Source organism: Patiria miniata, unplaced genomic scaffold, assembly GCF_015706575.1.
Source record: "Patiria miniata isolate m_02_andy unplaced genomic scaffold, ASM1570657v1 HiC_scaffold_7, whole genome shotgun sequence".
NCBI classification, from domain to species: domain Eukaryota; kingdom Metazoa; phylum Echinodermata; class Asteroidea; order Valvatida; family Asterinidae; genus Patiria; species Patiria miniata.
In genome coordinates this window covers 24,928,549-24,954,364 of record NW_024037074.1, presented here as the reverse complement: position 1 = coordinate 24,954,364, position 25,816 = coordinate 24,928,549, and the positions used below count along the sequence as shown (strand labels likewise).

Here is a 25,816-nt window from a genome sequence, read left to right as displayed (position 1 = left end):
ATTCAGTTGAAGGTATGAAGGATTAGTTACTTACATACAAACCAATTATATAAATCAGAAACATCAAGAAATTAAACGTTATGGCTTTATGTACTTGTACATGATCTATTCTGCATAAATATTATAAGGCGTTCACAACGCTCAGATGATTAGGCCAAATAAAAAAAAATGTTTAGCGTCCCCGCCCGCTCGCTTTTTGGAAGCCGCCGTAAAAATAGTACATAATACATTTTAAACAGTGACGTCATTTTGGCCTCTTTGTCTGTTGCATCTAGCCCATGTAAAGCTGGTATGACGTCATTCCCTGAGTCCAATGGCGGCTATTTAAACAAAACAACTGTCGGCAATCTTGAAAAAAAAAGCCCGGTAGAGCGGCCATTTTGAGGGGAAAAAATGTCTCCTGCTTCCTTTTATTTCAAAAAGGCAGAAAACTAAACATGTTTGATTTGTTATTAGGCCTTAAGGTCAAATGTATTCACACACTGCCTAAAAGTAGAACATAGAATTTACAATGTATAGTCACGGTGCCCGTAATCATGCTCTTAATCTCGTGAATACAAAGTTACGACGACAAAGTTGGTGCAGAACCAGACTATGATTTGTGAAGGTAAAAATGTCTAAGTCCCCAAAAAAGTCAATGCGCATGATGAGTGCCTGTTTAGCAAATTATCATTTACTTATTATGGGAGCCGGCTAAATATACACTGCCAAACAATTCCTCACGAAAAAATGTAGAGAAAAAAGGTTTTGGAATAATGTTGCAAGGTGATGCCACTTCTGCGATTGTGAACAAAGTCTGTGGAGAGTCAAGAAATTGGAAATGTTTCTCAGTCCCGGATTCATGTCCTATATTATTTTTGCAATGAATGACCTTCATTGAGATGATATAAAGTGGCGTAAGGTTGTAACATTTTTTCCGTGTTTTTTTTCAATACCAATCTTATTATTAAACATGTCTTTTTCTTGGAAGTCTTCCCCCCCCCCATGATTTATGGAACATGTACGAAGGAACAACCCTCCGCCTGATTTGTGCCCAGTTTCCGGACGCCAGCAAAATGTGTATCATGATGTTTATGTTCAAGATACGTGTACATGTACATAAAAGGAAAATTTTTCAATAATTTGCCGGCCAAATATTTAACTTTATGTATCAAAAGTTTATCCAAGTTGGTAGAAATACTTCTGAGGAAAGACTAAACTTTCATAAAAATGGTAAAAGCAACGCATATGTGCCTTTAATAATCCACGTTAAAGTTAGGTCATACTGGGCCTACATTCATGACATTTGTACTTTTGTTTCCAACATACAAAATCGTTTTCTTTAAACAGTCACAATTTGAAGTAAACCTGAACAAAAATGATGAATAAATATACGTACCGAACATATGCTTCAATTATGACGGCTTATCGTCTTAAGACTGCCATCTTATTTCCCACTAAATTACGATGAAAACGTGTTGTCATGTTGTTTACTTTTCAACAACGTGAGGGCGTGTGAACACCGCGACTCAGCACTCTAAAATGGCAGCGGCTCAGTTCCATGACTAACACGCTCAGCCAATGGGCGTGTACACAGTGATCTATCTAATTGCGCCTACAACGGCGCTAAAGGATCTTTGCTACTGATTATACACACGATGAGTGAACTACAAGCGAGGTTTTTCAAATACCAGCTTCATTCCAATAACAGATCCAGCTCTATTGCCAAACTGCATGTCCGCAGCTGGTACGGAACGAAGCCGGAGTTTGGGAAACCGCGGTAGGTCTCGTGACTTCGGGTGCTATGTAAATCTAAGCTTCGTCCCCGGTTCGGAATAAGGCCATGTTAGACCCCTAATCAGACAAGTGGCTTTGTCATTTTAACCGCTGGTATTGAGAGGGGAAGGGGGGGGGCATGTGTTCGTTAACTATCCTACCCACCCCCATTGTCGCTACGTCACTGCTTCAGAGATTATTATAAGTCAAGGTGTTTGGCAATACAGAATGGCACATTATTCTGTGATTTGTTGGTCCGGTTATCACCAGGGCCAGTTCAGGGTGAATCGTACGCGTTATGCGGAGGCCACAAACTAGCAAATGCAGGAAATCTGATCGTCCGATACAAACCTTTCTTGTTTATATGGGCGGGGGGATTGATCTTAATTCATTGTATATGCTATTTTGAAACTGTGTCATTGTTTTTGGCAGTGAACGTTTGCTTTTCAGGTCCATCATCACCGATCATACATTTTAACATTACTGGAAATGATTATTTGAGCTGGGAGATATTCACGTATAAAAACCTATTTCCACATTAAAGGCCACGAATATACACGGGCTGGATATGAAGCGTAAAGTTCATGGAAGTTTATTTAACTTTATTTTATTTCCTCAAAATCCCAATCAACGAGCAAAGCCTACCTCAGGGGCATAACTACGGGGACACGGGGCACATGCACCCTCACCCCCAGTGGAGGCCGGCGAAGCCCCCCCCCCCTCCCATTTTGAATACCTGAATTAAAACATTTATTGTTGTAATAATGTTGCCTTTAGTGCATCCTTGAAAAAAATATAACACACCCTGCAGGTACCCTATCTGAAGATAAACCCAAGTTTCTTCGCTGGCTTGGGTACGATTTAATTCCTCATGTAGTCCCGAATATATCCACATAATTTAATAGACTGAAGCGCCAACTGTACATTGAATGAATCCCGGCCGGTTCACGTCACTTCTCGATCGACCAATCACAGTTTGTCGGTGACAAGTCGGTGACCACAAATCGGTGACCACAAATGAGTGGTCTGTGATTGAGAGGTTGTGCGTGTCAATCACAAATCTCAAGTTTGGATGTGTCACCGACATCCATACAATATCCACCAATAATAAGCGGCCATTTCAATGTCGGTGAAAAGTTTTTATGGTGACTATATAGCCTCAACGACATTAACATAACTTTCGTCTCATTAATATGAAGCGAGTCGGTGATGTGTGATTGACAGCGCACAGGGGCCATGCAATCACAAACCAGGTCCAAGTTTTTAGTCAATGCTCAGGAAATCGATGACAATATTTAAGGCAAGAGCGGCCGTCTCACCCCGCACAGCAAGCACAAGCACATCTCATCACCACCTTCGGACGACAACCAGAGAGAGAACTGACTGCAAAAACAAGATTTTGGTCGGTGAGTGTTTGAAACAATCAGTTTTCTTCTGAGTAAATTTGTTTTGTTTTGCCCAATGTGTTTGAATCAATGCGGGATTCATATTTTGATGAATGTTGCTGATTCAATGATTTTCCAAACAACGAGCGCGGTAGTACTAGTAGGCTTGATATCTCCCCGTGCCGTCTTTGTGTGTTTGTGAGATGTGGTAGTTTGAGGTCTGTGCATGATAGCTTTAACAAAATGTTCAATTTCATTTCACTACGACTCTGATGCACGTTTGCTAATAGCAAAACCAGCGAGCTAATTTCCGATCCAGAAGTCGTGCTTTTTCTCAATGACCACTTTTGAGTTGAAATAAAATAGCTCGATAATTTACATGCACTAATCAAAGCCCGTCTGAAAGAGTTAATTTCAAAATCCTCTGTAAATTATCGAGCTACTTTATTTCAGCTCTAAATGTAGCTGGTGCGGATGCAGACCACAGTTTTGTGAGGTCAAATTTTAAGGCGATAACAATGAGGAATTCCTGTGTGGCATTTTTTCCTCTACTACTTCCATTGTGCACTCTCAAACACAAATTGTCAAATACTGAGTGGTTTCTATACTTCTTGAAAGAAAATCATTTGGATTCCTGTCGATAAAGTCACATTTATGGAGGTTGTTTTTAATTTATGTTTGACTGTTAGGTTTGACTGTTGTCTAGTCCATTGTGACCGCATTTTTTCACAGGTGTAAAACATCAAGTTCCTTGCTGTGATTCAAAACAGTTTGGATTTATTGTTATACCTGCTTATTCAAAATAATTCACGCACTTTTGATATATCAGATGAACTACAAATCGGTGTTTCAAAGAAAAATAAATCTTGCGAAAGCTGCTCGACTCTGTATATCTGGCCAATAATTATCTGTATGATCAAGCACACTCATTTTTTTGCCTCTTTTTCCCTATTGACTTTATCATTTAAATGTTCAAATATGAAATCCCAGTGCGATGTACTCACATTATTTTGGCAATCACTCAAACTAATTCAGGATGAAAAGTTATGCGAAAGTTGGTTACGGAAGAACGTATACAGGAAATCCAGACATCTGAATATGCATGTCTTATTCGTTTTATTCTTAATGTGGATATTCTCAGTACCTTTGGACTTTGTTGTTAAACTGTGTCATTTCGCCATAGTTCTCAGTGCGCCATCCGGTTTCACCGGGTTATTTTAAGCATTGCAGGGTAAAAGTGTCACTGGTCAGAATAAACTAGAGGGCGCAAATGCAAACGCACTGGATCATGATATACACACTGTTTTATACAAGTTTAACAGCTGGATGCATTTTGTAGATTTGATTTTTGGAGAACGAATTTAAAAAAAAAACCAATAATCAATCCAAATTACATTTTCATGCCACAGACATTTGTTTTGCCGTGTTGTACTTGTGAAATTCAGCTATGCCTCCCCACCAGCCTCCAAGTTATCTTCTAGAGGATTTTTAAGGACTCATGTTTTCTTTTGGTATTTAGCAATCCGCTCAAGTGTTGGGGAGTGCTTCCGCGAAAGAATCAATGAACTCTGCTCAGGTGAGTGTCTGTTATGTGACATTTTCTTAATTCAAGCATTCGAATAAAAGTGACTTGCTGAGAGACTGTATCTCTTTTTTCTATGCAAAATCAAAAACAGAAAACGCCATTCAACATTGTTTAGCCAACTGTAGCTTTGTTTTCTTTTTGTTCATAGTGTTTGAATCGACATGTGACTTAAATTTTCAAATGTATTGGTTAAAAGTGTCAAACAACGGTAGTAGGCTAGGTATTTCTTCGCTGTTTCTGTTTTTCTGTGTTAATCGCGTCAATGCAGCTTTTTCAAAATTGTCCAGTTAGATATAGTCTTCAAGAATTATCCCTTCTAAAAATATCCTCCTAGCCGATGCTTGGTCTCCTCAATTACCCCTTCTCAAAATATTCTCCAAGCCTTGATGGTTAGTCTCCTTAATAATCCCTTCTCAAACAATATCCTGTCTCTTAGTCATGATGGTTAGTCCCCTTAATTATTCCTTCAAAAAAATATCCTTCTAGCCATGATGGTTAGTCTCCTCAATTATCCCTTCTAAAACAATATCCTCGAAGCCATGATGGTTAGTCTCTTTAATTATACCTTCTAAAACAATATCCTCTTAGCCTTGATGGCTAGTCTCCTCAATTATCCCTTTTAAAACAATATCCTCCCAGCCATGATTGCTTTTCTTCCCCACATTTCACTCTAAAAAAAAAGAATTAAAAATACAAAAAGGGTTAATTATGGTTAAAGGGAATGTACAACATTTGCTTTTGCTGCAATTTTCAGAAATAAATGGATTTGGAGGATTAGTATGTTATAGCAAATATTGTTAAACTGACTTGTTTCACGTTTTGGGGTTGTAGATGCTGGAAAAACCAAGAAAACCAATCATGTTCTTGTAGTCTGGTTCCCTGACTCCACTTAAAATGAAACGGAGCAATTTATAGACTTTGGGGAATGGGAAGTTCAGAGAATCAGTCCAGCTGGCTTGTAGCCCTTCACAGGGGTGTAATCAACTGCAAAGAAAATGCGGAATAACTAAATATAAAACATTAGGAGCATTTTTTTTTTAAAGCCAGTTTTCTCCAACGCTGGTTGGCCGACCAGTGTTGGAAAATACCGTTTTTCTTGAAAATGTCAGCACACCAGGAGCCATGATTTTACAGGATGGTTCAGACTGTCATTCCTTAACAATTCAGTTAGGTATTTCGTGATAATTTGATCATTTCATTTTTTGATGTTTGCAAATGTTGTATCTTCCCTTTAATACCTTGAGATATAAACACATCTGCAGTGATTTATGTTAAGTCAAGGTCACCACTCCGTGCGATGTTTTCTCAACTAGGCGATCTCGTCTCCGACGGCGATATTTCAAAGCTGTGTTGCCAGATTAGATACAGGGGCGGCGGAACCGGGGGGCTGGGGGGCATTTGCCCCCCCCCCCCCCAGATTTTCCCAAGTGCCCCTTTTGCGGCCATAAATGTGCCCCCTCGCCTCGAGCATAAAAGTGCCCCTTCGATGAAAAAAAATGTCCTTAAAGTATCTTCCTATTTCTTAGAAATAACCATTTCCCAATACTGGTATAGATAGTTTTGATATAGACGAGGAATATGAAAACAAAGAGCCCCAAAAACCCATACAATACGCCCTGAAAAGGGGCACAGGGGCACATAATGCATAGTTAGCATATAATCATCAGTTTTGAAGAGCGCCCCCGATGTTGGAAGATCGTACCAGCCTCCCTCTCCCCCCCCCCTTCCCCCCCCCCCCCCCCCCCCCCCCACACACACACACACACACACACACACTATTTGATTTGACGGAGGCCAAGTGTCCGGTGAAAAACACGTGTCGACCTTTCAGCACGGATGTGCCAAAAAAATGCTGACCAAGTGCCCCTTTTTGGTGATGCCCCCCCCCCCCCCCCCCCCCAGTTTCAAACCCGTTCCGCCGCCGCTGATTAGATAGCTACTGTCCACCTGCTGGAAAATCCAATTAATAAAAAATGGTGTTTTTATTTCAAATAAAACAAAGGTTACCCATTCAAGATCGGTAAACCACAATTAGTAAAAAATATAACTAAAATAAAGTAAGTATTGATTTAATGAATTTGCTCGTTATTGTTTAATCGGATTAGTTAGCATGTATTATAATGGTGTATTCTTAATCATGTTGTACCAAATTGTGTCCGCATTTACCTTCCTATTACTCTTTGTTGATGTGATTGTTCATCACGCTAGTGTATCATTATTATAGGTGTTCCAATTTCGATCGCAACCTTATTAGGTCGGAATTTGTATTACTCTTCAACAAGTCGCAGTTAGAGCATTCAATTTTGTTTGAATATTTACAACGAACGGCCTGTTGGCAACATTTTACGTGCTAAAAATAATATCCCTTTTTTAAACTCGATTTGTCACGGAGTAGGTGATGTCAGAGGAAGTATTCATTTTCAACGAAAGAGCAGTAAAATCAGGAGTCAACGTTACTGGGCTTTAGCAATGTACCTGAGACACAATGACGTAATGGCTTTGATTACACATGCGATTTTCTATTTAATTGGAGCGACGTCTGGACGCATATAGTAGGGACCGTTTACCACATATTCGCTCGTAACCCCGCCCTGCAAAAAGGGCGCTGCGACACGCTGATGAGCTTCACAGAATCTTGTGAAGGAAGTTTGGGTGGCATTCTTGGTACGTTATCATGACCTATGCTTAAAGGTATAATCCATCATTTGTAAATTGTGCATGTTGTTCGTTTGAAGCAACAAAAGTGCTCAAAATCTAAAGAAGGGTGCTGAACAACAAACCTGATGAAGTTTCAGCTCAACTTCAGCTGTATATTTCGAGAAAAACAACATTCTAGGATCTCGATTTCAAATGAAAAGTTGCTGAATCATGTTTTGACTCGGCCCTCAGTGAATTCAGCATTCGAGACACGTTCTCACCGAGCCGATTGCAGCTACGCGATGTCGCGCACCGATCCGGCGAAGTATAGCAACCACGCGCGCGTGTGCGTCGTGCCAACGCTTGCGCGCGCTTCGCCGAAATAGAAAAAAAAAGAACTACTAACGGATTTCAATCAGTGCTTAAGACGCACCGTTGGAAAGGCCTTCTTCCGTTGATTTCTCCAAAATGACAGCTTGCCAGAAAGAATAATTTTACAGGGAGTTTAGTTCCCTTACTATATTTCAATCAAGTATGTTTTTAACAATAATTGCGCCAGTTAGTTTTTGGATAGCTGAAAATGATGGACTCTGGCTACAAGACATCTGGCTGCAGCCAGGCCCGGATTAAGTGGTTCGTAGGCCGTACTCCGCCCCGGCCTATAGGCACCGGCACCAAAATAATGTTAATACTATTTAAGTACAAAACACTGTACAAATCAAACCAGGCCAAACTGGAATATGTCCTAGCTCTAAAAGCCTGTTGGCACCAAGGGCGTCAACCGCTTCTCAAACGTGGGAGTGGTACATGTTAAACGTGTATCTTGATCAGAACTAGTGCGACTTCGAAGTCTTAACGGCGTACGGTTCGGGGCCAGCTAAAGGGCCCCGAAAAAAAAATGATTCTAGACGCTCTGAGACACGATCTAAGGCAATTTCTGACTACTGGCAAGGTTTTAGCAAAAGATCATTATCATGTAAACATCATTTTTGAGTTTGAAGTCTTTGAATCAACTAGGGGCGGCGGGACCGGGGCAGGACTCCCCCCCCCCCCCTCCAGATATGCCCAAGTGTCCCTCTTGCGGACATGAAAGTGCCCCCTCGAGCATAAATCGACCACGGTGTTTTCACGAATTGCCAAAACCTTGATTTTGAGTTTTGCTGTTTATGGCCAATATATTGCGCTTGACAAAAAGAAGAATTTGGCCGAGTTTCTAAGCAAAATATTGTTTAATTTTGTAATTATCGTAAACAAACATTTGACAAAAAGCCTGAAATCCGGGTTTTTCTGTTTTCACGAAGTCAGTGACAAAAAACTTACCTCGTTAGCAGGGCCAGAAGAATAATAATGCACTACTCTACACACGCGTTAGGATGGGAGAGGGCGCGCGTGCCGTGACGCGCGCGCGCGCTGCATTGCGTAAGACGCACAAATGTAACAATTTCTTAGAATGTTTTATTATTTTCACGAAGTGACGAAGACTGTGTACAACTTAATGGGACAAAATAATGAGGCCTTTGGCCAGGGTTTTGCTGTTTTCACGAAGAGACTTCTAATAAACAACTTTGAATTAGCAAACTTTAAGCATACGTTACTTGACAATGCAAGAATTTCCTAAATTCATAACTAAAAACTAGTCAAAAAGGTGTTTTGAAAAAAGGATTGACTCCAAATGCAATTATCTCGGAATGACCTTTTGCATGAAATTGAGATTTTGTCACTTTGTGAAAAGTAAAACTGGCCCTAAAATTTCAGATAGTTGTATTATAACCATTTCCCAAAACGCTCTGATATGAAAGAGGAATATAAAAACGAAGCCCCAAAAAACCCCAACATAATGCGTAGTTAGCATGGCCGATTTTGAAGAGCGCCCCCTATTTCAGAAGATGGTACCAAAAAGTGTCGACATTTTACCACGGATGTGCTAAAAATCCTGGATACGCTGCTGCACCGACAGAAGATGCATTTTACGACCAAGTGCCCCTTTTTGGTAATGGCCCCCTCCCCCAGTTTGAAAACCGTTCCGCCGCCGCTGGAATCAGCTATTCTGTGCTGCAGAATCAAAATGTAGGCTACAATTTTATATTCAGGGACAAAAATAGTTGGGGGGGGGGGGGGGAGGAACGACATGTCCCCGTCCCCCACCAATCGACGTCCATAGTTGGCACAGTGCTTCATAACGACAGACTTTACACGTAAATTGCATACGTAGGGCCATATATGCCTACATGCTGTACAGCGTCAGTTGGTGACATTGAAAATTCTGAGAGAGACCCTAAAACCTTTTGATAACTTTTCTCTGCGTGTGGGTGTGTGTAGGTATAGGCTTATAATATTTTGCACACTGCGGTATTTTCGTAGGCCCCCGAATTTTCGTAGGCCCCCGACTTTTTCGTAGGCCCTAGAAACATTGCCTACTGTGCCTATTGGGTAATTTGGGCCGCGAATTTTTTTTCGCCCAAACGACATCCGCTTACATGGTTGTTTAGCGCCCTCTTTAAGTCCGAATTTCAGCCCAGGAAATTAACTACGGTTAAAATAAGAGCATTTTGACATAAGTGTGCGACTTTGCAAAATTTTAGTACACGAGAACAAAGGAAGTGCCCCACTTCTATGTGTGTGTAAGCGTGAGTTTGTCTTACATTCCCTATGTGGACTTGTGAACAAAAGATGTCCACATAATGCAGGTTGGTGTGTGCTGGAATTTACTACCTTACGGAGACATGCACACAATAGGGAACAAAAGATTGTATACGTCTCCAGAAGAACATTTCTATAGATGAATACGTCTCCACAAGAATTTCACGAAATAGATATATAGATTTTACTCAAAAACTAGGAATTTCCAAGGTAGGTTGATCCGTCGCAAATGGAAGAGTTTTAGAAAAGGGATATTTAGTCCAAATTTCAGCCCAGGAAATTAATTCTGGTTTAAATAAGAGCATTTTGAAACTTCAATTTCAAACTCGAAAACTTTACTACACGAGAACAAAGATATGTCTCCACAGGAATACAAATTCCAGAATGGGTGAGCTTGTCTTACATACGCAGTGTGGACTTCCGAACAAAAGACGTCCACATAATGTAGGTAGCAGCGACGAAGTGTGGACTTGCCCACGTCCACACAGTGTTTCCCCATTTCTGGAAAACAGGTTTAGAGGCATTTTTGGGTTAGGTTTATCTGTAGCAGAATGAAGAGAAACACTAAAGGGAATCATTGAAAAAAAATTGGGTTGTAAGAGTTTTCACAGTTTGAGAAAAATGAGTTTTTCCACTGGTGTTCCTTAACTACACGAAAAGAAAGGAAAGTCCACACTAGGTATGTGAAACTGTGTGGGGTGTGTGTGTGTGGGTGTGTGTGTGTGTGTGTGTAAGTTCAACACATGGCTGTATACGCTGCACACTATTTATACTTTATAGTACAATAAATCATGTCTCATCCCGAAAATACACAATTTCTCTCACAAAATGATGATAAACCAGAGCAATACTCATTGCAAATATTTTTATGAAATTACCCTCCCACAGTGATATACCTCAGGAGCATGGCAGGAGCCATGCTCCCTCCCTACAAAAATGAGAGAATTTCCAGAGACAATTATGTCGGTCTTCTCTGCTCGAAGCACACAGAAGAAACCTTGTAACAAGTTGCCTTTGCGCGGGAAGCACAAAGGTCACACTATGCAAATCAAAGTGTTTCATGAAAATATGCAAATCACTTGCCAAACTTTTGGATGAATAACAGCTGAGGGTTCATTTGGTCTCCCTACATTAAACGTTTTGAAAAACATGCCATGTTAGACTGTTTTATGAAACAATATCTTCAACATGTTTCAAATTTTATTGAACATTGTGTTACTCTGATAAACGTACGATTCAAATTGAATCAGCTTCTTTTAAGAAGCTGTAGATGCAGGCGATTTGAATAAACGTTTCAATAAAAAAAGTTGGGCTGATTTCAAGCATCATTCAATTTTGTGGGGAAATCAAACAATGTTTCATTCAAATAGTTCGTGGATTAAAATAGATTGATCAAATTTGAGCAAAACAAATTGATGATGAACTAATTATTCCCTATACTAAGGTATAAAAGTAATTAGTCATCGTGTTTATGTCTTTCAGCCTACTCAGAACTCCGTCTGATCTCTTCTTGGACCTGATCATCAAGAACGAACCATCGAGGTGGGTGTGGTGAGGTTTAATTATATCAGGACCAGGGAAGGGGTAAGATGTGTCCCCCCCCCCCCCCCCCCCCCCCCGCCGGAACGTTTCACCCTGAAAGCAAGCACATTGGTTCATTTCTAATTTTGATCGGCGGGTAAAATAATAGCACAATTAATTGGATGGATTGCAAAGGTAATATATTAAAAACTAGGCTTTTAAAAATGTTGGTCCTCCTTTTTTTATATTGTCATGAGTTTTATAGTGATTTTCAAATTTGTCTGATAGTGATTTTCAAATTTGTCTGACCTCCATATTTTTTCTACTCTTTCCATTTTTTATTTAAATTTGTTAAAAACAATTTCTTACATGATTTGTTTCCATTTAATGTTTTTTTTTGGTCTGTAGAGAATGAAGATCTGCGTGGCAACCGTCTTTTCGATCGCCCTCCTTCTGGGTAACTCCGTCAACCTCCGAGCTTCTATTACTGGGCCAGTCCCCTCGGACGGTGATGGTCCGGTGACTCAGGAGTGCCACAAAAGCTGCCAACAACCTGTAGTTTTAGGAACAATTTTACAAGGGCCAAAGGGTGATGCAGGTGAGCCAGGTCAAAAGGGTGACACAGGGCATAAAGGTTTAGTCGGACCAACCGGTAAGAATGGTGTCAAAGGTCAAAAGGGTGAGCCAGGGGAGTCACCAGACGACCGGCGGGTAGCATTCACCGTGGTGAGGACGAGCATCTCGGATACCTCTACGAGTCACGACACCCGTTTGCCCTTCCAGGAGACCAAGACGCTTCTACCAGGCACAAACTTCGATCTGGAGACCGGCACATTCACGTGTAGTGTGCCGGGCACCTACGTGTTCACGTTTTCTGTGAGCAAATATACTCCCAGCAGCAACCTGGCCGTTCATCTCCGGAAGAACGGCGCCATATTTGTCTCTGGCGGTAGCAATGAATCAAGTAATGGTGAACAGGTATCTGCGAGCGCGGTGCTTGTTCTGCAGCGAGGAGACACGGTGTATATAACCATGTACGGTATGGTGTATGGTTATTCCCCCAATCACTACACCTCATTCAGTGGCTTCCTCCTTTACCCCGAATAAATAAAAATAATCCAAACAAATAAAGATACACGAGCATCGTGTTGCTGATTTGTTTAATCACTTTCCATTTTGCTAAAACAATAACCAAGAATTAAAGGAAATAATTTTCAATGTCGAAATAATAACCTACATTCCACTAAATGTACCATTAGGGAGACATGCTATCGTAATTTCTTCGAAAATAGGCAGACACCGGTCATTAGGGAGACACATAACTGTCTCCCTAATGTCACAGCCCCTTTAGAGGCACAATTTTAATGTCGCAATTAGGTTATATTTGTTGCTCGTAGTCTAATTAGTAAAAATACCGGAATTCGTGGGAAAAGGACAAGGGAATATTGGGTTAGGGCACAGTGAAGTTGGAAAAAATTGTGTGCACAAGTCCATGGGAAAGTCTCCGTACTGCCCTTTTCCCGGTAATATATAAACCTATAATTATTAAAACGAGTTTGCATTGCAATTACTTTATTTTAAACGTGTTTGCAGTAATAAAAGAGCGCCACCAGAGCGGCCTTTTTATTGGCCTTTTAAACAATTTTGTTTACGATAACATAACCTTCCGGGAATTATTTTTAGCCAAATTCCCGACCACCAACTTTTTATTGCCACATTTTGCCAAACGTATACAATAACGTATAATAATTCTTCATTAATATAAATGCAACGTTTATGTGTTAATTGCGTAATCTATCAATAAAACAGGTTAATTAACCAAAATACATTGATAGGTATCCTAACGCAAACAAAATAAGTGTAAAAGGCATACAGACAAACAATTTTTGTACCTACCTGGATACTTAGATAGTGTTACTGTAACATTTTCCCTGTGTGTCCAGCACAGATGATTTAATAAATCAATCCCATGTATGAATCAATGTTTATTTTATGTTCATGTTACAAAAAATGCTCAATTGATTTGAATCCCTTAGTGACTTAAAACTTGGCGGTATGAATAATATTCAATAATTATAATACTTGCATAATTTGTGGCATTATAACATGTAAGAATTATGTACAATTAAAACAGTATGCATAAAACCTCATTCTGAGGATACGAAAAGCACCGTCATTTTTTTATGATTTGTTTTTGCTAGGCTTCATTATAAGAAAACGTGCCCACACTAATGAAACAGTGGAGTTAGCTGTAGTTTTTAAATCCCACAAAAAGTGCGGCAAATGCATCTTGATTAAAAGACTCAAATTATGTTGAGACTTTTATTGTTCTTAACCAGCGTTACTTTACTGCACTAAAAAAATCACTTTGAAAACATCAGTGAAAGTGTCGGCCCGTTAGATGGTAAAGAAACAATCTTAACGAAATCAATTAATACAACGCACAAATTCCATTCAGGTGAGGAGGCTCTTTCAACTAGTTGGAATTGCCCTTTGTTCCTAAGCTGCCATCAGATGGGATCACTTTATAGTATTTCAAGTGAAATTTTTAGTATTAACTTTTATTTTGATACCATAGTGATGCAATTAAGTCCCCTGCTAAAAGCATATCCTTGGACAATGTCTCCAGCACATGTATATGTAAGCTCGAACAAATACGCTTCCTGAGAATAGGTAGACTCCTGCAAGAAAGAAAAGGTTATATGGACCATTGCTGCATGTCAATCAAACAATGCGCATTGACCAATCAGATCACTTTACTTTTGACCAGGTGATCACAGTAGCTCAGTCAGACAGGGTCACGGCACTGTGAGACCCCCCCCCCCAATATTGTTAAAGATTGCCCCTTTTTTTTTTTACATAAGTGCTCTTATTTTTGTTCCAAAAGTGTCTTCTTTCGCCAGCGGCTTTTTAAGAATCTTAGGAAATTTCGCGCAAACGTCACGTCGGCAATTGTGCCGCCCTGAAAAGCACCACCTGTATTCTATTAGTGCCCATGATCGGCCGGTTTCAACAGTGCCCAATAGGATCATGGTGTTCAGCCGCCCCCCCCCCCCCCCCCCACCACTATTTTTTTATTTTACGGAGGCGGGGTGATCGGTGAAAATAAACCACTGTCTATCTTTCAGCACGAATTGTCAAGTGCCCTTTTCATGTCTAACCTCCCGACACCCCCCCCCCCCCCCCACCAATAAAAATGACTTTGCTACCCCACTGACATTCCATTGATATTCAGGTGCTTGCAATATTAAGTCACCTGCTGAAATCGTGCAATCTCCATAGACATTAAGAGTAATTTTCACAGCTCTCAAATAGCGAGCGTGGAACAAGCGTAAAGTGGTACTTGGAAGAATTTTAAGTGTAATGTCTTTATGCATGGACAAAGGAGGGCGCTTTATAGTCGAACAAGCAGAAGCAAAATGAAGGACACTTCACTGGTTCATTAATGCTGGTTACCGTGTATTTAATGTATGGGTACCAGCATTTACAAGCCACTATGGCGCCTAAATGGCCCTTGTTTATAGTTTTCACTGTATATGGGGTTAGCTTGAGCGCAAGAAGGAGATTCTACCTTCCCTTTGAGTGTGGTGACGTCTTCCTTGCTGATCTTCCATGGAAACTTTTCCGTGATCTACCCTGCTTCCTCACCCAGCATCCAGCTTCTTGAACCGTCTCAGGCTCTCCTCCTTTGGGCTTCTTGTTCAGGTCCGGGATGACCTCCACGTCCGAGCAGTCGATGCAGAACTTGCTGAGCATGTCGGCCATGTTCATCTTCTCCCTGTCCATTTGCTCCATCTTGCCCTTGGTGGTAAAGACACCCAGCTTGTATCTCTCCCAGTTGAATTTCTTGGTGATGAGGTGAGGGATGAGTAGGGTCAAGCCTTGGGGAGGGAGGGGTACACACAATGATACAGCACATTGATTCCTTTTGACATAAAGCATTGGTTTGCTTGGACATGCAGCCATCCAGAATAACCTGAGAGATCTCTGAAAGGCTCCATGAAATGAATTGGACACTGAAACATATTTCCCTGAACAAAAAATTAACACGGCCAACCCCCCCCCCCCAAAAAAAAAACAGTCCTATGTTTTCTATTACATGTAAACAAAAAATGTGAGACTGGGTAGGTAAAAATATGTTTTGGGTGTTTGACATTTCTATAGCCAAAAGAAATAGGGTGGGATGATAGTCGTTTTAAAATGTTAAAACATTTTACTTTTTTTCCTCTATTTTGCATGCATTTGTTAACAGTCATTCTGCACCACTAGCCAACTTACAAAAAAAATAAATATAAAGTTTAAAATTGCAGAATCCTGTCTGCCAAAACTAGGGTAGGGCAACACCACAATTCTTGTTTATTTTTAGATTTTTTTTACCAACATAAAAGGTTCAGCATAATTTTCTAGGATGGATGGGGTAATAAGAAAAACAATATTTTTTTCCCCTCGGCCTAAGACTGACTCTACATTTTTGGGACTTTAGTACACAAATTACGAACACCAATACAAATGCTGCTCAAATTATTACTTATAGGCAAGTGAAGTTGAGGTGGCTTGGCGAAGGATACAAAGCATGACCAGCAGCTGGATTCGAACCTTTGACCCTCTGATCATGAGTCACTAACCCTATCCACTAGGCCACACTCACCCACAGGACTGAAACCCACACTTTTTACAACTACCACCAAGATTAGGAGTTTGTCACAACCAACATTCAAGCATGGCACACCGATCAAATCCCACGTTATGTTGGTTAAAGCTGCGTCCAAATAAACCTCTTGTCTACAGCTATTGTCTTGGTGCCAAACACTGACTAGTCTAGTCACAGACTCCCGTGTTTGTCTTTACCCAATAGTAATGTGGATGATGGATTGACCGTAAGTTGAGGTCAACATTTGTCATTGTATTACGATCATTAATTTGCAAATTCAAAATGCTGTAAATTGAATTGCTTTAGTTTGTTTTCTCAAATAACTTATTTATTGCCCTTTTTTAGGTCAATTGCGAGCTGTACAGACACAGCCTTAGCTCTGGAAGCCCATTTCTGACATGACCTGAATCTTGCAACTGCAGCTACTTACCGTATGATACCAACGTAGTCGTTGACATATTACGGGCTTTGCAGCTTTTCTGTCTTCCATTTACCCAGAAATCACATGATGATTGTGTTGGGCTTGATTTTACTCAGACCAACAATCTAGACGGAAACAATTGAACAGGAAGGGAAACTTTGAATACATTTGTTCTTTACAAAACTGTGTTCTAAAAATCAGACCAACTCTAACGTTGCAAATAGTGAAAAAGCCAGACCAAAACTGGTTTCATAATCTTGTGTTACATTTGTACAATTTGAATTAATTTTCTCAAGGACCTGCTCGCATTTTACTCAAAATTTATTTTAACATCAAAATGTATTGCACAACAGTCTTCGAACCTCAACTTTTGGTACACATTCTGTACTCACACTCATTAAAACAATACTCATCGAAATCCTCATTAAAATAATTCACCAGGGTATACACACTCTCAAAATAGTTACTCAATATTGCATGGGTAAAATGACTTCCTTTTCGAGAGTAAAAAGGGAACATGGTCGTCAACTTGTGTAGTTATTTTTTACACAACAGCTAAAGTGTAGAAAAGTACTCATTTCAGTGTAACTTTACCCATAATTGTGTTATGTGTTTGCACAACAAAGTTGGGTAAGAAGGTTTACCCATGTGACGACCATGTTCCCTTTTTACTCAATTATTGGGTAAACCTTACCCAACCCTCCTTTTACCCAAGTGTTGTGTCAGTTTCTTACCCAGATATTGGGTTCTAATTTTTACCCTGCATTGTTAGGTTCTAAATTTACCCATCACTTGGGTTGTTTTTAAATTAGTTGTTGTGTACATTTGTTATTGACCCTTGCGGTTTTATTCAACTGTGAACTCTGCAATGTGAATTGCATACTAGAGACAGCAATCGCGAGGGATTTCAATAACTGAGTCCTGGGTTGGAAAGTCAGTAAAATGAATAAGATGATATTTCCCCAATATGGTGCTGATGCATGAGGACTATTACGAGGAACGTAGGCTAAATGATGGGCAGGGATGTTAGAATTTCCCTCAATCAACTCATTCAAAAACAATTCCCCAAATGTCGGTCACTTTACTGCGTGTTTCTAGATCTGAGAACACTCGCTATACAGTGCATGAAACGCATGCATCATGTGCATGGAATCGTGGTTGGCAGAGCCGTGACGTCCAAGTTGCAAATAATCTCTAAATAGTAAGCATGTCACTTCTCCAATCTCCCCGATATTAATCCTCATACATCAGCATCGCATTTGGAGGAAACAACACTGAAATTCATTTCACTGACTTACCTGGAACAAAGAAATGACGTCTTCAAAATCCCCAAATTGTTGAAGGTCTCACAGGCGACGGCCATTTTGTACATGAGTGATACGCGTGCACAATATTAGGCAAACGTTGTCACGTGCGTCAGTTTACCCCGCACCGTGGTAACATTTTAATGTCGTGGTAAATTCTACTCTTCGACGTGTTCAATGAAAGAATTGTTACACAGTTGTGGGGTAAATCCAGTTTCTTTAACCCATCACTTGGGTAATAATACCATGATTTAACTTTTTGCCTGTGCTGCTGGGACTTGTAGTCAATGTTGGGTATTATTTTACCTTTTCATGTGTAACATATTTGACACAAGTAGGAGGTACAAGCGAAATCTTCATTTTGCTCAATATTGAGCAGAAATGAGACAATTTTTGTACACAACAGTTTTACACAACATAAATTTACACTTCTTTTTTAGAGTGCAAGACTTGTAAAAAGGTACTTAACTAATACAAAGCCTCTGGATTCATTGCAAACTAATGGATCGACTGTAGTACTCCGTTAAAAGTAGTCTACTGGTCAGAAACTACTCAACTCGTACTCGACTTATCACAGACTGCTTCACTCTTCAAACAGACTCGACATAGACTGAAGTTATCAAAAAGTACCTCACATCCATTAAAAACTGGTATTCCAGAGTCGCCAAACTTTGAAAATAGAATATGCAGAGAAACTCAGGTCAACTTAAATTGATTTAAATAAGTTTCAAACACAGGGAAAGGTCTTGTATTAAGTTTCCATTGAGTAGACGCTAAAGTCATTCTGAACGACTGCAACACTCAATCTTTATAGATGACTTTCATGTGTAGTTGCTCCTCAATGTTTCAAACGTCAAACTGAATTCAACTCTTCGGAAAAATTTAGTTTGGCACTTCTCTAAATGCCAGTCTCAAACGCGTGTAATTGTCACTCATTGAAAGGAAGAGGGAAGGGACCTGGAATCTACGGATTGCGGTTCCAGTGATCTACCAACTGAGCTACCAAGCTCTTTCGTGTTAGTCTCCCTCTTTGTCAATGTCTATATTCATGGGGCACTTGTCACAAAGTACGGTACACCATAATCTAGTGTTAATAATCGTCGAATTTGAACAGCGCCCCTATTGAAATATGTTTTGCCCCCCTCTAGAAAAAATCCTGGCGACGCCCATGTTTCCAGCTCTTGCACAAAACTTTACCCAATACCGTTCGTTTATTTAGCTCCACTGCGCATGTCTGTCATTACGCGAGGAGCCAGTCGCGAGTACTGGGGGAAGTAATCGAACGCACTCATGGTACACCATTGGCCCAACCTCGTCCCCAGGGTGTTGGGCAGTATGCGCCCACCACTACCTGCTTACTATTGGAAACGAGGTTGGAAATAAAGTAAGTACTGGGGACGAGGTTGACCATGGGCCTTATTCACGAGTTGGCCATTTCTGTCGAGTTCCCTGATAAACAGTTAACATATTCTATATTAATATAAACAAATTAAAGAAATGAGTATTTTCGAGAAGGCGTGGACGAATGATAGCGAAACACGTACTGCACGTTGTGAATAACAACACCAAGTACACGATAAAAATCCATTAGTAGCCGATTGCGATATCAAATCTTCGCTCGTACCCCCCGCCCTGCAAACAGGACACTGGGAAGGGCAGACGAATTAACGCTCTGATTGGATAGATTTTGCGTGACCTGTGACCTGCAAGTCACCACGACCGCGACCCTGCAAGGTTTAAAGCGGCCGTTTAGACTGAGTCATTCATCACTCTTTTATTCCCATTCATAAATGCGGTGCCCTTTTTTGCTTGAAAAGCATAATAATGTAGGAAAATCTGTGAAAACTTATCTGTTTTGTAAATTTTCAACTCCGTTTCGAATTCACGAGGGGTCGAAATGCATGATCATTCCATGCTCCAAATTTGTCCACATGGTCCGCAATGAAAAAGAAATTACACCTGGTATGGTGTGCATGCATTTCTATGGCAAACTTTTCGGATAGTATTTGCGCGCATTGGCTAACCGCGGTCTACAGCTGCAGCCAGATGCTTTTTATACGTAGGTCATGATAAATTACCCAAAATTCCATCCCTACTTCCTTCACAAGATTCTGTGAAGCTCATCTGCCCTTCCCATCGACCTGTTTGCAGGGCGTAGGGGGAGGTGGGGGGGGTACGAGCGAATATGGAATCAGGATACAGGAAGAAAGTTTCCTATCCGGGGCTTACTATTGGAAACAAGGTTGGAAATAAAGTAAGCACTGGGGACGAGGTTGCAAACGACCCGGTTCGTTCGTACCCCCCGCCCTGCAAACAGGACGCTGGGAAGGGCAGACGAATTCACGCTCTGTTATTGGCTAGATTTTGCGTGACCTGTGACCTAACGCCATCACGACCACGACCCTGCAAGATTTGAAACGGCCGTTAAGACTGATACATTCATCACTCTTTTTTATTCCCATTCATATAATGCGACGCCCGTTTTTGGTTGAAAAAAACAACATAATAATTAGGCCCAAAAAAAGTCTCCGGTTTCTGGTATGGAGCTTGCCCAAACAGTGGTGCGGCGACGCGGCTTTTTTTTTGTACCTGACTTTTTTTGCTTCAAATGTCGGCTGATGACTGCAAATGTTGCCCTACTAAACTTAGTGCAAATATATGGGAGTCCAGAGAGGCCACATAAAGCTTATTCTCGATCATAACCCCATCTAAAAACACGTTAAAATTGTGCAGCAGCAGGATTCCAGTCAAACCAATGAGTTTGACGGTTTTGGGACATCATCTTTTTTTGAAAAAAACGTTTTCATTTTTTTTTTTGGCCTAATGTAGGAAATCTGTAAAATAAGTTATCTGATTTGTTCAACTCCCGTCAGTTGCTCAGGCTCCGTTTCGAATTCACGAAGGGTCGAAATGCATATCATTCGATGCTCAACATTTGTCCGCATGGTCCGCAATATACCAAAACCTCGTTGGCTCGGGGTTTTGTGCGTAAACCTTATCAGTCAGCCGATCACGCTCAATTGACTTCGGCCAAACGGAATGTACATCATTGGCTTTTGCTGGAATTTTCAGAAATACACTATTTGAGGGGTTGGTATAATAGATCAAATATTGTTACACTGACATGTTTGACGTATTGTGTTTGAAAATGCTGGAAAAACCAAGAAAAACAAAAATGTTCAAGAAGTCTGGTTCCCTGACTCCACTAAGGATGAAATGGATCAATGTATTGATGCCGGAGCTGGCCTGCACCCGTTCATGAACATGTAACCAATAGCAAACAAAACTTTGACTGAAAAAAAAATGTTAATTTGGAGCAGTAGTTGAAAATAGTGTTTCCAACGGTGGTCGGCCGACCACCATTGGAAATGTATACAAAAATACCATTTTCTTGAAAATGACTTCACATCAGGTTCCATAATTTTACAGGATGCTTTAGACTGTCATTTACCAACATCCTAGTAAGGTATTTTGTAAAAACTTAGTAGTTTTATTTTTCGATGTTTGCAAATGTTGTATTTTCCCTTTAATGGACCGATCCAGTAAGCCCCGCCCACTGCGCACTGGGCAAATTAACACGTGCTCCTATCCAATGCCACCTGCATTTTCCTGCCGCGCGCATCATACGCGCGTGACTTTTGTGCGAGCACGTCGGACATTATATATAAGTCAAGGCTGTAATTGGTCAGAACACCATGGGGCGGTGCTTACTGGATCGGTCAATCAAAGTCCACCCACACACCGTATACCTTTATTAGAAAAAAACTCCGTTTATTTCGTTGCATTCCCGATGATCATTATCGTACACCACCATACATTTATCGTGAATTTCATGTCGCGAAAAAAACGATGTTGGAACTTCAATGTCTAAAAAATATTGCGATCATCGACAGTGTCGTTAAATAAATTATTTAGTACGTCTTAGTTGTCCCTAATTCGGGCCAAGGGGCGGCGAAACCGGGGTAACACTCCACCCCCCCCCCCCCCCGAGATTTTCCCAAGTGCCCCTCCTGCGGACATAAATGTCCCCCCCCCCCCCTTTGAGCATAAAATGTGCAGGCCCCCTCGGGATAAAAACAAAACTGGCTCTAAAATTTCGGATAATTTTTTTTCCCAAAATGGTATAGCCTGAGAATTCTGATATAAGCGGGGAATATGAAAACCCGAGCCCTAAAACCTCTACAATGGGCCTTGAAAATGGGCACATCATCAATTTCAACCGGAAATACGTCAAGCACCAAGCATTGGAATTTTCAAAGCAGAATTTCTGTCTCTTAACATAGATGACATCATCAGGGGGCCCACTTTGTTGGGGAATGGATAGGTTGATACACAATTTGGTTGAGGACTGTGTTTACAGTGACTGTTTATTCCACAACAATATTTTAATACACATTGATTGATTGAACTGGTTACAGTGAACTGAGACGAAGAGCACTGGGTGAACTGAACAGACTAGAATAGAAATGGAACAGAATTGGAATTGAAACAGAATTGAAACAGAATGAGATACTGCTAGTGGAGCAGCACTAAACAGGAAGTCTTGAGAATAAGAAATACTTAAGAATGGGGAAACTTAGTCATATCGTGGTTTCCTTGAGTCTCAGAAAAATGACTAGGAATGAGTAACATAGTTCCTTAAAACAATGATCTTGAAAGTAACTTAGTTGTACTAAGAAACTGACCAAAGACGTGTGTGGGCAGTGAAGGTCATTTGCTCTGTATAAAAGTATAGGGACTACACATTGCATAGGTACTGTGTGGGTGTATGTGTACAATCAGTAATGCATTCAAGAGAATTAATCATTAAAAAGTTCAAAAGGAACATTGATAATTAAAGTGTGATAGTAAACTGAAAATTAAGACGAATTGATAATTGAGAATTGATAATCTGAAAACGCTACAACTTCAAGTAAATATCTGCTCGGTCACCATGGCGTCTGCATATTACATCCCTACTGATGAGTTTAGATACAGAACCAGAATAAAATGGCCGGTTTCGAAGAGCGCTCCAATTGTTGTAAACTTGGTACCAGGGCCCAATTTCACGGCGCTGCTGAACAGTTAGCAGAAAAGTTGTGTTTAGCATAGCAGAAAAATTTGCTAAGCACTATTTCACGGCGTGTGGGCGCTAACGGTCGCGCGTGCATGGAGATTTCTATTGTTACGAAACTAAGTTAAGCAAATTTTCCCTCCGAAGTAAGCGTGCCTTTTGCTGTACTTATGCTTACGGTCTCCATGAAATAGACGGAGGCTCTATTAGCAGAAAATCGTGTGCTTAGCAGCGCCGTGAAATTGGGCCCTGCCAAGCCCCCTACCCCCCCCCCCCCCCCCCCCCCCCCCCCCCCCCCCCCATTTGATTTTACGGAGGCCAAGTGTCCGGTGAAAAAAACATGTCGACATCAAAGTTCAGCACGGATGTGCCCCCCCCCCCAAAAAAAAAAAAGAAGCTGGATACGCTGCTACACCAACGGAAGATGCCTTTTATTGAGCAAGTGCCCCGGTGATGCGACTGTAACCGGTCAGTCCAAAAATTCAACCCCCAAAAGTGGGTGCAGTACATTTTGTTTTCGTCCTTCACAAATTTATTTAAACAGGCAGTTGTTTTCAACTCAAGTTGATCAGTATGAAACTGTGCCACCCCTCTAAGTAAGTCTCGTGACCAAAATGTAATCGGCCATCAGGTTACGTTATTAGCATTCTATCCGATTCTCATTTCTAACCCAGGCTTGTGCTGAATGCACATTATGCAAATAACGTGTTGAGAAGATTTCCACTCAGACTCCAGCCCTATTGTTACATTCATGCCTCGCTGATCACCATGGTACAGCGACCTAGCGTGCACGGGCTTTATCTTAAGCTGTTGTTTCGGTGCTGGGCTAGGCCTTCATTACTGTCTTTGTGCTCCTCACGCTCACTGCATGCAACTCATTACACTGTTCAAAATTATCATTTTGGCTCGGTATAAAGGTGTTTATTTTAATTGAACGTGCACATTGTGTCCAATTTATATTGTATTAACAAAGACATCGTTTACACCATTTACTCCAAGATCAACACCAAGAGGGGCAATGTCTTCAAGAGTAAAAAGAGGTACGTTACATGTCTCTGATTAATGTACACGTGTATAAGGTGTATAAGCTCTGGTGAAAGTAGAGAGTTTTGTCACCTGAAACAGAGAACTCATTGGATGTTAAAAAAAAGTTTACATGGAAGATAAATTGCAGCAGAATTAAGGTTGAACGAAAATGATTATTTTATTCAATAATAATGCAATACCAATAGGAATTTGACACGTGCAATATATTTGCATATAGGACTTTATAAATTACGTGCAGTGACATTGCGTTCGCACGTTGAGTACAACATTTGCATAGAAATTCGTCTGAAATGTGCAGCGACATTGTGTTCGCACGTGGGGAGAAAATACAATTTGGAAAGAATTCGTCAGACACGTGCAGTGACATTGTGTTCGCACGTATTTGCATAGGAATTTGATACGTGCAGTGACATTGCGTTCGCACGTGGAACAGTTGAAGGGTAGCATTCCAGTGGAAGTTTGGGTTTTTTTTTCAAATTGTTGTCCGTGAATAATTAAACTCGCTAATTTACACCAGTATTTTCAATGATAAACCTGTGACAGTGTCTCCTTCATTGTCACATTGACTTGCAGGTCTTTTGTAACTCCCGTTCTGGAGAAGTTAAAAGACGTTCTCCACCTCAGTCTCAGAAACTAAAAAAATAAATTGAAACAATAATAAAACCTAGTCAACATTCTGGGCAAAACGTTGGTGCAAGTGATGCAAACAATTAATTAGGGTTTTTTTGTAGGTCAAGTTGGGAGGAGTGCAGACGCTGCAGGCGTGCATTATGCAGCATCCGCAAAGCAAAGCAGCTGCTGGATCTGTAAGAGTGTTAGGATAATGTTATAGGCATTTAAATTCGGCGAAACATTCTAATACGCGTTTAGAAAGCTCCGCACCGCGTTCTATCGCTTTTCCGTTCGACAATAAGGCATATTCATACGTAATGTTCGGCAAACTCGTGTTGTTGTTTTTTGGCTAGACCGGAGACGGTTTGGTACGAAGACCGTGAAGGGACATGGGAGTTATTTGGGTTTTTTTCATAATACTATTACGTATGTGTTATTGTCACGTACGTACGTAACTCACGCACGTACTTTAATATTATCACGTACGTAGGTAATATTATCACGTAGGGCCCACGTGATAATTATTACGTACGTAGGGCCCACGTGATAATTATTAAGTACGTATACACAACGTATACTCGTTTAAGGATACACGTATTATCACTTACATATGCAATACATGTACGTACGTAATATGTACATATTTATCAGGTATGTACGCAATAATACTACTAATATTGCGTTAGTACGTAATATTATATTATCACGTACGCATGTGATAAATTAAATGTATCACGTACATACGTTGTGATTGTCATATGTATAGTAGTAGGCCCTAAATTAGAACAATATGTTCATCTCCTCTTGGTCTTCGTACGTACCCGCGTATCCGCATATCCGCCGGCCGCGTACCTGCGTAATCGCGCGATTTCGTGTACCATACTTTGCAGTGATAAAATTTAGGGAACTGTTTAGCAAAGTGCAATGAACAGTGTAAGGGAAAATGAAGCAAACGAAAATTAGGGAGCAAGCATAGCCCGCTGCGAGCATGTGCACATTGAGCCTGCACGCAGTGCGATGGGGAGTTTAGAAGTTTTCCAAAAAAAAATTAAAAAAAAAAAAAGTATGAAAATAACACTAACTTCATGCAAACGAAAATCAGTCTAATGAATAACACTGTCCCCCTAAACTTGAAAGTACTGGTGTATTTTATTTTATTTTCGCTATTAAGAAACTTCACTCGCAAATTTATAGTCGATCTTGTA

General features: G+C 40.6%; 2 protein-coding genes across 3 annotated transcripts; one reads left to right on the top strand and one right to left on the bottom strand.

The window, feature by feature from the left end:
• The first annotated feature begins 4,701 nt into the window (after positions 1-4,701).
• LOC119745050 (complement C1q and tumor necrosis factor-related protein 9-like) lies at positions 4,702-14,335 on the top strand. The gene is made up of 4 exons (XM_038221273.1): positions 4,702-4,716; positions 11,932-12,249; positions 12,307-12,501; positions 14,294-14,335. Exons 1-4 carry the CDS (start codon positions 4,702-4,704, stop codon positions 14,333-14,335), a joined length of 570 nt encoding a protein of 189 aa, XP_038077201.1.
• Positions 14,336-14,727: 392 nt separating this feature from the next.
• LOC119744473 (solute carrier family 12 member 3-like) lies at positions 14,728-17,980 on the bottom strand. 2 transcript variants are annotated; one of them, XM_038220407.1, is made up of 3 exons: positions 17,894-17,980; positions 16,605-16,720; positions 14,728-15,404 (listed from the first exon to the last, which is right to left on the bottom strand). In XM_038220407.1, the coding sequence occupies exons 2-3, from the start codon at positions 16,630-16,632 to the stop codon at positions 15,091-15,093; spliced, it is 342 nt and encodes a 113-aa protein (XP_038076335.1). In that variant the 5' UTR covers positions 16,633-16,720; positions 17,894-17,980; the 3' UTR covers positions 14,728-15,090. The 2 variants fall into 2 exon arrangements, with proteins under 2 accessions (XP_038076335.1, XP_038076336.1); XM_038220408.1 differs by lacking the exon at positions 17,894-17,980 and having other exon boundaries at positions 16,605-16,753.
• Positions 17,981-25,816: the final 7,836 nt, after the last annotated feature.

Coding starts and splice junctions, on each gene's coding strand:
- LOC119745050 (XM_038221273.1), top strand. Junction 12,250..12,306: donor GGCGGGTAGCATTCACCGTG/GTGAGGACGAGC, acceptor TTGCCCTTCCAG/GAGACCAAGACGCTTCTACC. Junction 12,502..14,293: donor AATCAAGTAATGGTGAACAG/GTATCTGCGAGC, acceptor ACTTTTGACCAG/GTGATCACAGTAGCTCAGTC.
- LOC119744473 (XM_038220407.1), bottom strand. CDS start 16,632: ATGTCAACGACTACGTTGGTATCATACG. Junction 15,405..16,604: donor GACTACGTTGGTATCATACG/GTAAGTAGCTGC, acceptor TCCCTCCCCAAG/GCTTGACCCTACTCATCCCT.